Below are 19,449 nucleotides of genomic sequence, written 5' to 3' on the forward strand. Positions count from 1 at the left end.
TGACACTGCCCAACCAGGGCAGTGAGAAGACAAGAGGCCAAGACTAGAACCACAAAGCCACACTGATAGAGCTGGTTGGCTCAGCACAGTCACACTTCATGACTCCTTTTGTTACTTTCAGGCTTAATGAAGTATGGCCTGGTATGACATTACCCTTTCAGGCTGGTCTGGGATTGAAATGACAAGGAAGAAGGAAGTACGAGAGTGACATTTAACTGGCTCTTGGTAAATTAAGGGATGCGTAAAATCAAAGATTCAGGTAAGAAAACCTAAAAATCCATAGCTTAGTAACTTTTATCATGTACCACCTACAATACTTTCACACTACACCAAGGTAGACAGTATAATGTAAACTGACTCCTCTCTTAACAGAAGTATCTGGCTTACCAGCTAGCATGTTTCTCACCGTTAGATTTATTCCTGTAATTGGAGAAATACATCTTCCAAAGAGAAGATTTCATTTGCAGTTGACCCTTGTTAAAATGCTAATACACATATTAAGCTCTATTAGTCTTCATTTAAATAAATTGATCACATTACTGAGTCATTTAGCAAAGCTATTAGAAAGTAAATTACAAAATAGAAAACTTCTGAAGGCCCAGTCAGGGCAGGGAAACATAATTAGGATACTGGTAGAGGAAAGCTACTTCTAAGGCTGGCAATATGGACAGGAAATGTGTTGTGTAGGAGACAGGAAAGCAGCTGCCAAGAGGAGCAATGGCATCTCCTGCCAGAAACTCCACCCCTGTCTTTTCTTATCCTCAGTTTCTTATCTGCCAGTTGCTTTCAATTCTGGTATCTGTTTCTACCTCACACTTAAGCTTGATCATGACAGGGCTAGCAAAACAGGAGGAACCCAAACCAGGTGTCCCAGGAGGCACTCCTGTGAACAGTGTGCTACAGGACTGTCTACTCTTCCCTGATGTCTGCACTTGAACATGCAAGTGTGAGTCTGTCCTGTGCTCAGCTCTCCCCTGGTCTTCAACAACCATCCTGGGAAGGACGGAAACAACTTCCCTGGAAGAGAGTGATGAAGCACACTCACTGGCTGTGGGTGGTACCCTTCTGACTAGAAAGTTCCCATCTTATACAGGAAGGCAAAAAGCAATTTTGCTTCTCCTGTCTCTACTGCTTACCTCAGAATAAAAATGAGAGGACAACAACTTGTTTTCTCTGAACAAAAGTGTCAAAAAATCATTACATAAAAAGGCTTCCTACCTAGGAAGAAATTTTTTCTTCAAAAAATGAAATGAAGTAAAATGCCACCAGAATTTAAATTATAATTAAGCACTTTAAACCCATTCGGTGTTTAAATATTCAATGATAACAGGAAACTACTTTAAAAACTGAACAAGTAAGGCAGTCAGAACCAAAGCACACGACTAATGTTAAGAGGAAGGATTTTATTGTGGAGCTCTCAAAAGCCAACGATTTAAAGAAAACAAAAAAGAAGGAGGGAAAATATGAAGGAAGAAAAACAATATGCTGATAAAAAGCCAGCTTGGGTGGTTAATTGTGACAGCAAGCAGAGAAGCCTCTCTTACATAAGCGTTAGCAAGCAGAGCTAGACTTAAATCTGGTTGGTGTGTGTACAACAAGCTGCCTCGTATTTGAGAAAATTAGGATAAAAAGATAAGCATATACAGCTTAGATCTTATAAATAACATATATTTTGCAATGGTGATCTTTTAAAACAGTGGCCTTAGGAAGTCTGCTTTGGCAAGAGAGTGCAGAGGCTCCTGTGGAGAGGAAGTGAAACGGCTGGGCATATAAACAAGGGTTGCTGGCACATTCACAGCACAGGGGATAGTTCATAGAGCAGAACAGAGTCCTAAGTAAATGGGTTTCAGGCAATTTCAGTGTTAAGATAACATCATTAAGTGTAGAACAGATTGTGCTCAAACCCTGCTGTTTATAATTAACACATTGCTTCCAAATACTCCGGGGCCCCTGGTAAATAGTCTTCTGCTCACATCTACCCAGACCAATCAGAGTGTTTTCATCAGGTTCCATGCTGGGCCAGCACCTGTTTGGACAAATCCAATAGAGCCAAAGAACTCCTTTCCCTGGCCAGCTAAGTAGTTGGATGAACACAGCTTGGCTTAGTCATTGTCACAGTGTCCATATGGCTTTATAGCTTGTTTTCACAAGAAATCATACAAGTATTTTATTATGTCAAAGTTCACAGTCCTAGAAACAAAAACAGACAGTGTTAGCATCCTCAGTGTGCTAGCATCCTCACTCTAGTGCTTAGCTCTGTATGACTGCAGAGTATGAGGGCAGTAATCTACAACTGGATAGTGCTGTCAGATGACCAGGGTAGGGATGGCACCAATTTTTAAAATATAACCAAAGACACAATTTTTAAACCATTTTTGACCATACAGAAAGTTACTTTAAAAAAAGTTAAAGCTACTCAACATTCTGTACTAGGACCATACTGCAGAAAGTTTAGATTATATTTGAAAGCCACTTGCTTTCTGCCTAATAATCAGAATAAAGTAATTAGAGATGCAAAAGTATTTAAATCTTGTTTGCTTCAGAACATTATCTATCTTCCAAAACACCTGTTTTATCATCACATAATTTAGAGCTCATCAGTCCTCATTTGTAGCTTTCATTACCTTCAGTCTTTTAACAGCAGCTGACCTGTATGCACATTTCAACTAAATCTGCATGATCCAAGAATATGATACAACAGACAGCGATGTATATTTTTATACTTTGATAACAGGCAGAATAAAATAACACAGGGAGAGACATGTAATTATTTTCCTTTTTCCAAACTCATTCTTCACTATAAATATTCAGATTTGGAGGTTTATTATTTGACTAAATGGTCAAAATAATTAGATATAATGATCTAGCAGTAAGTATAAAATTAAACCTTAAGTATTCAATTCTGTAAAAATAATCATCCATGTAAGAATAGCCTTTTAGAGTCACTAATTGGCACATTCCTATTTATTAAACTATCACCAATTATTCTTTTTGTCTATCATTTCATAATACACTTTCTAAAAAAGTTTCTACACAAATGACTGACATACCAAATATTTTTTAAAAATATGAATAGGAAACTATAGATAAAGCTTTTGAAAACACATTTAAAAATAGCTCAAACTATGAGATGCTCTGGCTACTGTGGTACCCAACATTAGATTGAAGATTGTCTTTCATTGTAACAGCACTTCCCTGGAAAAAAAAACACCAAAGCTTTCTAAGTAGCATAAGATATCATGTCAGCAGTGACAAGACTACCAAAAATGATCATCTAAATTAAGATCTCTCATACAAAGACATCACAACACCGCTCCATTTTCATGCCCTTCTTCCACTTACTTCTCAAATTTACTGACAATAAAGTCCCTATAAAAATGATTTTTAAAAACCCAACAAAACAAACAAGCAAACAAAAAAATCCTTCTTCAACCAGTAATATGATTTATCAAGAGTCATGAGAGAAAACAGATATAGCTACATTTTCTCATCACGAAGAGGATTCTATTTGGACACCTCTCTGAACACATTCTCTCTGATGGCTTTGGATTGTAAGGTTATAAAGCAACAAAGGAAAATGGATTTAATGCCTTTTTTTTCTTTTTTGGTCCTAGGTGAAAACAAAAAGTACTGAAGAAGTTAAAAACAATGTAAATTCCAACATTAGGAGGATCTCTACATTCCAAAGCCTTATTCAATAGACTACTGCATAGTAGTATAAAATGATCAATATGAATCTATAATACTAAGAATGTATAGAGAGAACACAGAATCACAACTATGTTGCAGTAACGACTGAATGTTTGTCTAATGGGCTAGTACTAGAAAATGCATAAACAAATGAAAACAGATATATGTGATAGGATTCTTTTATATGTTTCAATAATAACATGTATATAGCACAGTTTATGCAATAAAATGTTAACAGAATGGTATTATTTAAGCACCTAAGCAACTTAAAAACATTCATTTATAGGAGATGAACTGTATTCCATGTCTGTCAGTAAGCCAGCCCCAAGAAAATCAAATCATATTGTATAATTTCTTTTTATTAATGATTTTTTAGTAATGGGACGATGGCTCAGTGGTTAAGAATATGCACTTACTCTTGCAAAGGACCAGAGTTAGAGTTCCACTACCCACACCTAGTTGTTCACAACTGCCTGCATTTCTGCTTTCAGAGAGAGCCAATATTAAAAACACGTACATGTAGTTTTCATGGAGCCCAGAAAAGGACACTGAGCTCACTGAAACAGAAGTTATAGATAACTGAACTGCTTGCTAGCCATGCGGGTGCTGCAAGCCAAAGCCAGGTCCTCTGCAAGAGCGGAAAATGCTCTTAACCACCAGTGCCCCTCAGAATTTTACACCTAAAAAACAACAAAGTGACCAGGGAACTGAATTTCCAGGACAAACAACCCACTTTAAAGAAAGTGTTGGTCTATAGAACAGTACACTTGCACTTTCTGGTCTTTTTTGAGTTTAGATACATAGTAAATGCATATAATATAATTTTACTGAGTTCAAGAGGTTCTGTTTCCTATAAAACACTATTTTCTAAAGTAAGCAGCTAGAAAGAAATAAACAGACTAAGTACAATGTGGAAGACAATTTCTTATAATTCGTGTGTGTGTGTGTGTGTAACATTACCTGTGTGTTCAGGTGTGCATTTATATGAGTGTACATATGCTTGCAAAATGCACATGGAAACTTGAGGTTGACTATGTGTCTCTCTTGTTCAGTTTCCACTTTACTTACTGAGGCAAAATCAGCTAAAACTGGACCTCCCCAATCCTAGCTAGTCTAGCTGCCAGCTCTGCCCAGATAACCTATCCTTGCCTCCCATGTGCTAGGATCAGGCAGCAGCCATATCTGGCCAGCCTTAATCTGGGTTCTGGTGGTCTGAACTCTGCCCTTAGTTTATATAGACATGTTTTAGTCACTGTGCAGTCTCCCTAGCCATCCTAGGGGCAATTCTTAAATCAGAATTAAGAACAACAGACGTAATCATGTAACATACACTTAGGGATTTAGTTCTGTATCTTTTTATCTACTCACTTGTCAATCCTTTTACTCACTGAAAAGGCTTTTTCTCATGCTTTCTTACTATGTGGATAGTTTTGAGTTTGGCTTCTTTTAGAAATATGTTTCTTTTTAAAAAAGCCAACATTATTTTACAACCTTGAGACATTTTTCAGTGTCTTCCCACTGTGGAGACCTGCATATGCCTGCCTTTCATTTCACAGTAAGACCATTCCATGGACAACTCCATAAAAGCTCCTTGGAGGAAAGTTCTCTTCACTCTCCACATTCTGATTCTTTTTGGGAAGCACTTTCTGGTGACTTTTCTAAACAAATGTTTCCACTGTTCTGGTCCCCTATGTCTTCAATGAATTTCCTTTCTCTCATTCTGGGAATCAAGTAAAACATGGGTCTTCCTGAAGGGCATTTTTCTCTTCAGTTCTTGCTAATGAAGGTCAGTCTCTCTACTATATGCCAAACAGTTCAGTCTGGTGAAATCAGTGTCCTTGTTTAAAAACCCTGCCTGTGAGACCCAGACCATTCCAATTACCACCCTTCTCTCTACCTTGTTAGCATTTCCTAGTCATTGAATAAATTTAGCATCTAGTTTAGTTTGCTTTACATCCTAAGACCTGTAAATTCACTATATATTTGTGGTTTTATCTCTGATAAATATACTCAGAAATATTCTACCTCTCAAAACATACTCTCTAAGATATTATTTGTTCCATTTTAAGGATCTGGGACAAATAAGGATACTTATATTACAAACCCCTTCATTATATTCTTAATTGAGTGTCTATATGCTAGACATAAAATTTTGGTTCCTGGCTGATTTGCCTTCCTTTCTGTCCAGCTCAATCTCCATGGTTCATCATGAGTACACTTGCTAGCATCTACTGAACTCATCTGGCAAAACCCCAATATGTGATTTCACTTAGTACTATTTGCTGCCCTGGAATCTAGCATATGGAAAGCTGCTGGAGAAGATCACAGATTGATGCCACCGTAAATTCAAGGCGAAGAATTTCAAACCCTTTCAGCACATTGCTTTTCCCTGTGAGCACTGGTTTCCACACACACGACTCTTGATGTCAACAGCACATACTTTTCTCAAGTTGCTACTAGTTCTGCCTCCTCTTTCATGGGGAAAGCATAAGAATCCCCTGACTTTCTGCTGCTAAATTCAGCACCTTATGCTACAAGGTTCTGTTCTAAGGCAGAGGACACTTCTGTCCCATCCTGGCCTCTTGCAACAGAGGCTTACACAGTGCTGTAAAGACTTTGATTTAAATTATTTTTTGTTTTATATAATTAAATTTCCTCTGTTTTCCCCTCAGCATTTAAATATATTCATATTTTCAAAACAAAACTACCATCCAAACACATACATGCTACAGTTACATCATACTTGTTTCTGTATCTAGAAAAGCCTACAGTGGGATCATGGATGTTAAGTGTATAAACGAACAAAAGCTATATGTGTGCTTTGCTGCATCTACTTTCTCATCAACCCTATTTAAGTGGACTAGAATGTGCTGTCTACTCTATCACACCACTGCAAGTGCTGACACTACAAAGGCGTGCTCCTTGTGAGGTCAGAGCACTGATTACTCTCTCCCTTTCCTGAGTTTACAAGCATGTGAAAGTTCCTCATACATGTAATTCTTTATTCACTTATGCTCTACCATGACATCTTCCCTATGTTTTTCCTTCACAACTAGAATTCTAAGTAGGACCATTTACATCTCTCTGATATTACCCTAGGGACTTTTTTCCCCTAACACACCCCAGTTTTGAATGAGACTGTCTTCTTCACTCTCTTTCATCAGCCCTGAAATAAATCCATATGTTTTCCTCCTACCTAAAGTTTTAGTGATCGGAAAGTACAAGAGTATCTGCAATATTTATGTAAAAATACACTCACATTAAAGCACAGAACCAGGCCTGATGATAAGGCAGCTACAGACATAAAGATGTTCTGTGCTTTCAATTTCATGAACTAATTTTCAGAAAGATGAACTCCAATTATTCAGCTATTTAAACTGCTAAGAATATTATACACCAAAATGGCATTTCTTAGTTATGAAGGAAGTGGTGAGGATAGCTAAAGTAGGTCTGAAAAGGCTTAAAAAACAAGTTCACACTGAAATATAAAGAGTAGATGATGAACGGAAGTGGAGAAACATTGCACACAAGAGGGGGGGGGAGAAAAACTGAGAATAAAAAACTAGAAAATGCAAGTGTGGCTGAAATATGAGTCCACAAGAGGCAGACAATATATAGGAAAATACAGAAGGTTTGTTACTAAGACAGTGAAGTTAAACAGGGGGCTACAAGGAGATAAGAATAGAGAGAAAATTAATTAGGAAGCTACAAAAGAATGAGGCAACATCATAAAGTCACGAAATCATGGATTTGTGATCTATAGGAGACAAGAGAGCTAACAGGAATAGACATAAACAGTATATGTACTGGGTTGTTTTTTGTGTCAACCTGACACAAGCTAGATTCATCAGAGGAAGCAGCCTCAGCTGAGGAAATGCCTTCTTGAGATCCAATTGCAAGGCATTTTCTCATTTAGTGGTCAATGGGGGAAGGTCCAGCCCATGGTGAGACCATTCCTGGGCTGATGATCCTGAGTTCTAAGAAGGTGGGTTGAACAAGCCATGAGGAGCAAGTCAGTAAACAGCTCCCTTCCATGGCTTCTACATCAGCTTCTGCCTCCAGGTTCCTACCCTGTTTGAATTCCTATGCTGACTTCCTTCAATGATGAACAGCAATGCTGAAGTGTAAGCTAAATAAACCCTTTCCTCCTGCTGTTTTGTTGCAGCAACTGAAACACTAAGACAGTATGGAAGAAAATAAATAAAATAACAAGATCACTCTCAAATTCTAGACCTCTGAAACATGGCCAATTGCAGTACTGATTGCTGAAACAGAAAACACTGAAAGTGGAATCTTTCCTTTCTTGTTTGCGTGTGAAATCAGGTGAGAATTTCTGACTTTAGTCTTGAGTTAGACTCTAAATGTCCAATAAAGGTCAAAAAAAAAAAAAAATGTGAAAACAGTAAGGGAGTTACTGATGGTTGCTGAGTTGCGAATGTAGCTAAAATTGTCTAGGAAGGAAATGTATTATGAGGAAAGGCGTCAGGATCAAGCCTCAAGGAACAGTTCTATTGTAAGGTCAGATGGGAGAACAGGATTGCAAATGAACCTCAGCAAAAATAACCAAAGAACAAAGAAAACACCAGCACCATGGACTCAGTTTCTAGAAGAGAGCTTTGAGAATACAGTGATCAGTGGTGTCGAGTGCACTTAGAAACAAGCAGCCTCAGAGGACTGGGCTCTCGGGAAATGGAGGAAGAATCATAAGCACAGGTGAAGAACTCCTTAGGTAGGGAGGGTCCCCACCATATACACACAGGAAAGGAAACAAAGATGACCAGTACCAGTAATGCTACTGTGAAGGCATTCTAAACCAATGGTGTCAACATTTTTGTGAATGAATCATGAAAAGCAGGAATGTGTTTTTAAAAAGTCAAGAATCTAGTAGGCAGGAGAGAGTGCTATAAACTGCATGCTTCATTCCTAAACTGTTATGTCTGTGAGCCTGGAGTGGGGTAATTGCTTCTAAGGCTAATAAGGAAGTAGATGTAGGTTACCAATCTTGGAAGCTGGGGCAACGCAGTACGAAGTGGCAATAAGGAGGAGGTGGTCACTGAAATGATCTTGTAAAATGAAATAGTCTTGAAGGACTTGGCTAGGAGAGAAGAAATTGCTGCCACTAGATAGCTAAAGGGACAGGAGCATATACCAGAGTAAAGTTTCAGTTAAGGAAATAAAGAATAGAATTGGGAGATAGTTGTAGCACACAGAATGGAGAGAGAAAGAGGTCAGCACAAAGGAAATATTACCCAAGAGTACACAGGTATGGAAAGAGGGTGTGTTTGCTGTCTAAAGTGTCATGTCACAATACATATGAGCTTTTGTATCCCACCTTCCAAAGAATTTCAATAATTTCATTTCTGGCATCTAACATACTAGCTACTACTTGATTAGAGGGTATTACAATAGAACTTATTCATTCTTGGCATTTAAATGATCATTTCTTGTTAAATGACTTTATTATATTAGAAAGGACATCCTTATTTAGCATATTATCTGTATAATCATGACATTTTGCATTAATAGATAATCTAAACTTACCGTGCAATAGCTCTGATGAAATCTAGAGAAACTGTGCATTTGTATTTTGGTCCATCAAGCTGATCATCATGACCAACTAGTGTCAACAGCTGTAGAGTCACTAGGGAGGTAATCTAAAATTGAAAAGATATTTCTATAAGAAAATTTAATGAGATTAAATGAAACCTTTACTTGCTTATAGAGCTACTAATAAAGACATAAATTAATCCACAAAGAATGTAAGTATTTTAAAATTTGTACATAAGTTTAAAAACCTAGTTAACAATGAAGGGTACTCATTAAAGAGGCATAGTTTTTTAACAGATAATTTAAAATATAACATTTTCTCATGTAAACATCCTGTGTGCGTGTGCACGTGTGCATATAGAGGCCAAAGATAGATTAAAGTGTTTTTTGTTTGAGACAGGGTCTCTCCTCTTAGAACTTAAGACTCATCAGTTTGGCTACCTTAGTAGGCAAGTGAGCTCCAAGGATCTGCCTGTCTCTGTCTCCTAGGCTCTGAGTTCACAAACGTGTGCCATCAAGCTCTGTTGTCCATGTGTGTGGGGATGATCAAATCCAGGTCCTCATACTAGCAAGCACTTTACTAGAGGCAGCTACCCATGGCAGAAGTTTCTACACAGGGAAGCTCCTCTGACTACTCCAGAACACATGTGTAGCCATGCATAAGATGGAGATGAGACTGTTTTCCCACCTAGTTCTTCAGGAGTCAGTGACAAATCTGACACCCAAGAAATAGACACACAAGAGAGCCATTCAAACTGACTTATACAGCCTCTAGACCCAGCAACCAAAGCAACAGAGAAAGGTAGACAACCTATAAATTAACATCTTAGAAGGATTTAATCTTTGTTGGAGAAAAACTCCCTAAACAACAACACAAAACATACTCTACTTGAACAGTGCAAATTCTAGTTTACAGAAGGCATCATTCAATTGAATTTTTAATTACTCTGATCATATTTCAGAATCAAATACTAACAAAGGCGTACAGGGTTTGGAAAATATCTACAGGAGAAGAAATTGCCAGTTCCAACAACATGACAGATTCAGATACACTGTTTCTCCCTGTTGAGCACAACCAGAAACCTGGGTATAAGGCTCAGGAAGGGGAAAGGACAGTGACAATGCAGGAACACCAAGCCTCAAGAAGCTATACAAAGGGAAAAGGTTGGAAATTCTTTGTCCAACAGTAAAAAGGAAGCCAGGTCTAGCACAGCTGGTGTGCAAGTGAGGAGCAAGGCTGATGGCCAGCCTTACTGTTCCTATAGATGGAAGACAGGGCTGTGGAAATGAACTGGCAAGTCCATGTCTGGCAAAAAATATCATTTGCAAATGAAGTGGAAACAGACATTCTTAAACAAGAGAAAATAGAGAATCTGCCACAGGCAGACCTACCTTTAGAGAAAAGCCAAGGGAAATTCTTTAAACAAAAGTCTAAACAGAGCATTGAGCATCAAAAAAGAAAACTAACAACAGAGCACAGATAGAAAATGCAACATCTCTTTGTGAGTCTAATATTTGGTTAAAAACTGCAGCTGGAATTTTCTTTGAGCCGCTGACCAGCTCCCAAATAAAGTCATGCAGACATATTATAAATGCCTGGCCTTAGCTTAGGCTTGTCCCACTCTCTTTTAACTTAATTTAACCTGTTTCTATTTATCCACGTTTTGTCTTGGGACTTTTATCTTTCATTTTGCATGTCCTGCTTCCTCTGTGTCTGGCTTGCTGGCCCTTGGTTTTCTCTCTCCCTCTGTCTCAAGCCTAGATTCCTCCTCCTACTTATTCACTCTGCCCAGCTGCCTATACTTCCTGCCTAGCTATTGGCCTTTTAGCTTTTCATTAGACCAATCAGGTGCCTTAGGCAGACAAGGTAAACAAATACAACAAATCTTTAATGTTAAACAAATATTCCATTCCAAAACAAAATTCTAACAGCATCATATATTCAAGGGAATGCTATAAAGACCTAAGTAGAAGAGCAAGCTTCATATAAAACCCTGCACACCAAATTTCAAAGTAGCTTCAGTTACAAAAGCCAAAATTACAACCTCCACTAACTACCTCCAAACTAAAAGACTTCAAATAACTTCTATGTCTAATGGGCTAATGTTTAAACCCTGGTACAGTCACATCACAAAGTAGTAAGCAATAAAAACAAAAGGAGCTGGGGAGACTGCTCAGTGAATAAAGTGTTTACTTAACAAGCATAAGGGACCTGAGACCTAGTTAGGATTCCCCAACACCCACATAAAAAGCTGGCATAGCAATGTGCACTCGCCACCCCGTCTCTGGGGAATGTGAAGACAGGTAGCTCCCAAGAGCTTCAGGGCTAACCACTCTAGTCACCTGGTAAGAGATTGTACCTCAGAAATAAGGTAGAAAGACAGAGGAAGGAATACTCCTAACATTGTCTTCTTTAATGCACACCTGTACACAGGCACAAACAAACTACTGAAACATGAAAGGTGGACCTCAGATACCATAGACTGGGTTAGAAAAGGAAGATTTAAGGGTACTGTTATCAATAGGAAATAGGGTAGGTAGATCCTTATGATGATGAAAATGGTTTATCACCTTGGTTGTGGTGATAACCTACAGAGGGAAATTTTTTCCTTAATCAAAGATGCAGAGATGTACTTAAAGATGAGTAGATGTAGGAGTAGGAAGAGTAGTAGCTTGGTGGTAGTATCCTCAGAGTTTGATCCTTAGTACCAAAACAAAACAAAATATATTTTAAAAATCAATACCCTTGCTCCTCAAATAACAGCAACAAGCTAAAATCCCCCACAAACACACAGAAAGTGTGTAGAGCGGGGAAATTGGAATAAGATCGGTAGACTGCATCAATGCCAACTTCTTGACTGTGATACTTTTAGCTGGACATTTTGAAAAATGTCCGTGTCAGGGGAAACTAGTGAAAGGCACATGGGAAGACAGGGTCTGGATCATTTCCCATGTCCGAATCAAGGGCATATACAGACACAAAAAAGAGCTAAGAGAATGACCTACTAATATTAGTACGCAAGGTATATTAGTGGTGTGAAAAATGGAAGGTGACACTCATCTAAGGCTCTGCAGCTCCTGTGCTAGGTGCCTACATTTCTCTAGGCCTCGTTATTTATGCTAATTAAGTATTAAAAACAACACCTTTTTCCAGATTCAGAAATAGCCAATAAGGTTAGTAAGCTGCTGCTGATACTGAGTGAAGGGCAGAATAGTACTAGTTTGGAATGCTACTGGTTTAATGTCTGTATCTTACCCATCAATCTCCACCGTATTCCTCTGAGACAGGGTCTCTCACTGAACCTGGAGTTAGACTGGTAGTTGGAAAGCCCTAATGATCCCCCTGTCTCACCCCAACTGTGTAGGGGTTATATATGCTTATATGACCACACCCATCTTTTTGCATGGGCACTGTCATCTGAACTTAGGTTTTCTTGCTAGCACAACACTAAACCATCACTCCAGACCTAAATGCCTTACTTTACCTTTTATGTGCTTAATAGTGTTGCCATCCATGTTTTCCTAAAAAAATAAATATTCTGTCTTTTCCCCTCCATTCAGGGATATACAAAAATTTCTATAAATTAAAAGCATCTTGCTAACAAATAGTATTCATCTGGCTATTTTAGAATCTGGGCATTGTTTCTACTTTATTTACCTTAGCTTAAAATAATCTGTAAAGCTGAAGCATTCTATTATTTGTTGTGTCATAGGTGGAATTAAAGGATATTAGACAAACACTGAAATTTCCTTATCATATATAAAAGCTAGACATTTGATTTTGCAAAAGTAAAATGTAGAATAAAAGTCTCATGATGCTAGGGAAGAAGGCCAGAGACAGTCAGATAGCAAGTATGAACATCTAACTAGACAGGAGGAATGGCTTCTTCATCAAATGGCACAGCAACTTCATCAGGTACTTTATAATGAAGAGGAGCATACAAAGGTTCCTAACACAAATAAATGGTCAGTATGGAAGGAAATAGATGTTTATTGCCTGGATTATTCATTGTTCACATTAAATCACCACACTGTATCTCAAAAGTATGCAGAATTTTATCAAATAAAAGTAAAAATTTTAATATTAAAAACTGATGTATATATCTTTTTGCTTTAACTAGTTTCTATATATACACAAAGAGCATTTAAAAGTGAAAATCTCTGTGTGTACAATATTTTTTACTTATGTCTTACATGGAGCCATGCAATATTTGCTTAGTTCATCTTCACTGTGTTATTTTTGTGTTCTTTGTTCTCATCTGGACGGGGATGAGCTGATTATTTATATCTTAACAATAGGAGTACATGTACCACAGTGAGGATTGTTTTCTTAATCTGAGAGGCAGTCACTAACAAGCTTCAGCTGGAAATGCTTAATGTAAAAACAGTGTGAACCTGTTCCTGGGATAACAAACTGTTCTTCGTGCCAACAAAAGGAAATCAATTTACAACTGTAATTAATTTTTAACAGGCTGATTTATAAAATACCCCATATTCTAACTGTTAAGTTGTATGATTCAAAACATATTAAATTATTTTTAAATAAACAATACAAAGTGTCAGTGTATAAGTTCCCTACAACTCAGCAAATACCGTAACTGGTTTGGTATCAGAGTTGGTTTGTGCCATAAATTAGCTGTTTGGCTTAGACTTTTACACACACACACACACACACACACACAGAGTGACGAGGTAGAATGAAGCACTACAAAGAGATGATGAGTAAACACTATCAGAGCAGTTCAGTTTGAAACTGTCACTGCTGTTATTGTTTGTTTTATCTCCAAAAGGAGAAAGTTGCTCAGATAACAAAAAGTTTTGGAAATGGATGGAAACTTTTTAGTAGCTTGGATCCAAAATACAGATAAAGACAACAGGAAGTCATTTATTCATTTAGGAATATTGTGTATAAAAAAAGTCAACACATTCAGGAAAGCTGGAGAACAATACACAATAAAAAGCAGCAATTAGGTGTGAGGTGAGCATTCTGTTAATGATTTGAGTGAACACAAATACCTGACTCTAGAGAAGGAATCAAACCAATAGCACATGGGGCAAAGTGTAGACTTACAGAGTTGTACCACTGAGGGGAGAGACCATGAAGCATAAGCAGTGACAGAGCACTATATGAAGCAATACGGAGACAAGAGAAGTCAGTATGACATCAGAAACAGTTTATTGTGAATGGGATGGAAGAGAAACAAAAAGATGAATATTGAGACAGACAGAGCAGGGCCTTATAACAAAAGCTCTGCAATTGAGAGTTGGTTCTTTAGATAATATAACTCATTAAAAAGGGCAAGGAAAAAAGAGAGAGAGAGAGAGAGAGAGAGAGAGAGAGATCCAACTCAGTCTGTTATTCAGTTTGTGCTGATGCCTTTATAGACAGAGCCTTGAGACAAAGAGCCCAGACAGGAGCTGGTGCAGGACTAAGATGTGAGGAAGTCAATGAAGCAGGGCAACTGAAATGGTGGTAAAAAGAATACAGGATGTTTACTATTTAGGAGGAAAAGCATACTGGATATGGTCTATCGCGGTAAATAAGGATCAGGATAAACAAATAGGCCGAATAGATGTTTATTCAGGGAGAAATAACTTACAACCTAGACAGATGAACACCAGGAAATTCAACCCGATCCTCTCCTGTCCAAGTCATGCCAGAAAGAGAGTGCCTTTCCTGGCCCCCTCCGACCTCCTTCCACAGGTCACGCCGCCCATGGCTCCACCCCCCAATGGGCGTGGTCAGTGCCACAGAACTATCTCACTACAATTCCCCTTTTAGTCTAAAGAAAAGATTTAGGCTTAATACAAAACTATATACAAAACAGTGAATAACAAGTGTGCTCTAAGAAAAGGAAAATCGAGAACAAAATGACCCACATATCTAGTCCCAGGGTGAGGGCATAATGGAGTTTACAATAGAGTTGTCCTAAGCTGGAAAATGTAAGTCTAGTATCTAATATATCTAACTAGGAAGAGAGACTAATAGTTGTGATAGTTTAATCTTCAAACTCATCAAGACCTGAGAAGGAAATTAACAATACTAGAGTAGACAGGAAATGCGGATGGACAACTTCCAAAAGGTGCAGCAAGGACAGAAACAGCAAGCCACCTGAACAGTCACCCTAGGTCTCACAGCAACGTTGGTACACCCAGATTTGGCTAAGGCCAAGAGAACTTGACAGACCACAACAACAGCAGGGAGTCATTCTGTATATGTTTCTCATACTGGTTAATAATAAAGCACTGTTGGCCAATAGGAAAGGAAGATAGGAGGGACTAGGAGACAAGGAGGAAATAGGAAGTAGTAAGGAGGAGTCAAGATGGAGAGTCTGAAGAAAAGCAGTATGCCGCCGGTTCCCTGGTAAGAGAAATACACAGATCAGCAGAAATGGGTTAATAATTAAAGGCAGAGCTAGCCGATAAGAAACAAGTAACAGGGCCAACAGCATTGTATCAAATACAGAGTCTCTGTGTTAATTGGGGCTGGCGCGGCGGCAGGACAAGACCAGGCAGCGGCAGGCGGAAAAACCATACTCGTTACAATGGTCCATTAAACAGGATAAAAGAAAAACTCAGAAGTTATTTCTCCATTTTCTAAAGTAAAATCTAGAAACATATTACTTTTTACTAGCAGTGTGTCTTGTTTTACACACACACACACGTGAATGAATAGATTACCAGTTTTACTTTATTTTGTTAATATGCAAATTTGTTTTTTTTTTATGACCAGTTTTAAGATTTAAAGCTAAAACTCCACAGAGAAGTTACAAGTAATAATCTGATTTATACCAGTATAAGATATTTTTGGGATATTCAGATCAATAATTTGGATGGAGAACTTGAAATGTAGGCATATAAGAAGATAAGGGATATACATACATAGTTCATACACCATCAACATTTAAGCAGCACTTGGTACAGGGAGATAGCTTGTAAAGAGAAAGGATTTTCCTCCCACCATTGGTCTTGTTGCATCACTGCACCAGCACCAAATAACGCAGAGATTCTGTTGGCCAGTTACTTGTTTCTTATCGGCTAGCTCTGTCTTTAAGTATTAACCCATTCTTATTAATCTAAGTACTTTCACATGGTCTTATCTTACCGGGGAGTGGGGCCGGCATGTTCTCCCCAATCTCTCCATGTTAACTCCTCCCTACTACTTTCTCTTTTCTCCTTGTCTCCTAGTTCTACCTATCTTGCTTTTCTATTGGCCAACAGTGCTTTATTCATTAACCAGTATGAGAAACATATTTACAGAATGACATCTCCCATCAATAGCTATGAGAGTTCTACATAAGCTCTTGTTTTTATTCTGAACAATCAGGGCTTGTTTACCTACCATTCTAATAATTCAACTCACTACCAACATGCCAAGTACCTGATGGCGAGGGAGCAATTAGGTTCTACAAATGACTTGGGCCCAAAAACCCTAATTTACTGTCAAGGGAAGGGATAGTTTTCCTGCAGTAGCATGTCTATGAATAAGCAGCAGCAGTCTGAATATGCTTGTGTGATAGGTCTAAGGATGCCTGGAGTGGCCAATCTCCTCCCAAGAGAATTCCAATGGCTGTACACTAAGTTGTCATGGGAAACACCCTTAAGCAGCACCAATCCTTCTAACATATGTCCATATATAAAGTACAAATGTACCATACATTTGCATAATGGAGATTATCAACAGTAAATTTCCCTCAACAGTACTTATTTAACTCCTTTTCTCTTTAAAACAACCTAGTTCTGGAGAGCACCCTTGGAGCTCTGATACACCCCCACCCATCCCCACAGCGAGCTGGCTCCCCCTACCCTGCACACTGTCCCACCCCTCTGGTTGAGCACTGGGACAGAGGGCGGAGCCAACAGTCCACCCTACATCGGGAACTTCTTGGAGCAACTCTGAACAAAGGAGACCAGCCTATCCACGTGGGACCACCTGTAATTTCCACCTGCTTGGTCTCTGACCCCCCCACCTCCAGTCCTCTGCTGGAGTCCCGAGCCCCTACCAAAGATCCACCCATCTCTGTGGGTCCACTGAGTTTCCGCTGCCAGCAAGATCCTTGACCCCCAAAGCAGGGCCTCTGCTAAAGAAAGAGGCCTCAGCTGGAGAGTACCAGGTCCCAGTGAGATCCGACTATCATGCAGAAACTTCCTCAGTATCAGCTCAGCCTTTGTCCTCTTCGGCCAGACATTGGCTAGAGGTGAGTCTGGGCCCAACTGGGGCAGCCTCTCCCCTAGAACCTCCCCACCCGCTCTTGAAATCCCTGGGTTGGCCCCTGATCCCAATGCTCCTGAGTCCTGTCCCCATAGAGCAGCCTTAGAGCTCTGATACGCCCCCACACATCCCCACAGTGAGCCAGTCCCCTGTACCCTGTGCCCTACCCTGCCCACTGTCCCTCTGCTCTGATGAACACTGGGACAGAGGGTGGAGCCAACAATCCACCCTACTTCAGGGACTTCTCAGAGCAACTCTAAACAAAGGAGACCTGCCTATCCACACAGGACCACCTGTATTTCCAACAGCTTGGTCTCTGACCCCCACCTCCAGTCCTCTGCTGGAGTCCCGGGCCCCTCCCAGAGATCTGCCTATCAATCTCTGCAGGTCCACTCTGAGTTCCCGCCCCTGCAAGATCCTTGACCCCCAAGCAGGGCCTCTGCTAAAGAAAGAGGCCACAGCTGGAGAGTACCAGTTCCCAGTGAGTTCCGACTAACTGTGCAGAAACATCCAGAGTATCAGCCCAGCCATTGTCCTCCTCTGCCAGTCATTGGCTAGAGCCATTAGTTAGAGTCCACACTACTTCCGGAGATTTCTCTGAGTGAATCTGAACACAGTAGACCTGCCTATCCAGGCAGGGTCACCCAGAATTCCCACCTGCTTGGTCTGTGACTCCCAACTCCAGTCCTCTGCTGGAGTTCCAGGCCCCTCCCAGAGACCCACCTATCTCTGCAGGACCACTCTGAGTTTCTGCAGGCATCTTCCACTGGATCCTCATCCCTGAAACCATCCTTGGGACCCTGTCTGCTGAGAGACCTCCTATAGAGCTTGAACCACAGAGAGATACAGATATTGAACCTCTGACCCACATAAGCCCACTGGGGAAGTACCATAGAGAGAGGAGGAGACCACACCAACACCTTCTGGAAGAAGCTATGGAAATACGGCAATACAATAAAACACGGAACAACAGAAAAACAAGCATGACACCACCACAATCTAGGGAATCTACCCCAACTAGAACGGAACACAACACAGCAGTGGAAGCAGAAGGGAATGACTTAAAAATTACTGTCATAAAAATAATAGAGGCCCTCAAAGATGTGAGAAAATCCCTTAAAGAAATGGAACAACAAACAAACAAAAAAGTGGAAGGAATAAACAAATTCCTTAAGGAAAGTAAAGAAAGTACAGAAAGCCAAGAAAAAAAAAAATTAAGCAGGTGAAGGAAACGGTTCAAGACTTGAAAACTGAAATAGAGAAAATAAAGGCAACACAAACCGAAGGAATGCTGGAAATAGAAAAATTGGGCAAAAAAATGTTACCTACAGACACAAGCATAACCAACAAATTCAAGATATGGGAAGAGAGAATCTCAGGCGCGGAAGATAAACTGGAAGAAATAGATTCATGGACCAAAGATAATCATAAATCCAACAAATCTGAACACAAAACATCCAGGAAATGTGGGACACCGTGAAAAGGCCAAACCTAAGAATAATAGGCATAGAGGAAGGTGAGGAAGATCAGCTCAAGGGTGCCGAAAACAAATTCAACAAAATCATCGAGGAAAACTTTCCCAATCTGAAGAAGGACATGCCCGTGAAATTACAAGAAGCATACCGAACACCAAATAGAATGGACCAAAGAAAAAAGACCCAAAACACATAGCATACAGAATAAAGAAAGAATATTAAGAGCAGCGAAGAAAAAAGGACAGGTAACATATAAAGGCAGACCTATGAAGATTACACCTGACTTCTCCATGGAAACCCTCAAGGCCAGAAGGTCCTGAATAGATGTTCTACAAGTATTAAGAGAACACGGATGCAAGCCTATGCTACTATACACAGCAAAACTCTCAATCACTATAGATGGAGAAAACAAGATATTTAATGACAAAACCAGATTCTCCCAATACGTATCTACAAATCCAGCCCTACAGAAAGTATTGGAAGGAAAACTCCAACCCAAGGAAGGTAACTACAAAAATGTAGGCA

The 19,449-nt window shown here is 39.5% G+C and overlaps 1 protein-coding gene across 2 annotated transcripts in view; it reads right to left on the reverse strand.

Annotated features, from left to right (window-relative positions):
• Nucleotides 1-1,383: 1,383 nt before the first annotated feature.
• Nucleotides 1,384-19,449, reverse strand: part of Orc5 (origin recognition complex subunit 5) — a 72,811-nt gene continuing 54,745 nt past the window's right edge. For both annotated transcript variants that reach the window (XM_051174813.1, XM_051174814.1), the window contains exons 13-14: nt 9,232-9,344; nt 1,384-2,190 (exon numbers count right to left, since the gene is read on the reverse strand). In XM_051174813.1, the coding sequence (XP_051030770.1) occupies nt 2,145-2,190; nt 9,232-9,344 (159 nt within the window). In that variant the 3' untranslated portion in view covers nt 1,384-2,144. The remainder of the gene's footprint in view (nt 2,191-9,231; nt 9,345-19,449) is intronic.

The sequence above is a fragment of the Phodopus roborovskii genome, unplaced genomic scaffold, assembly GCF_943737965.1.
Source record: "Phodopus roborovskii unplaced genomic scaffold, PHOROB, whole genome shotgun sequence".
Classification (NCBI taxonomy): domain Eukaryota; kingdom Metazoa; phylum Chordata; class Mammalia; order Rodentia; family Cricetidae; genus Phodopus; species Phodopus roborovskii.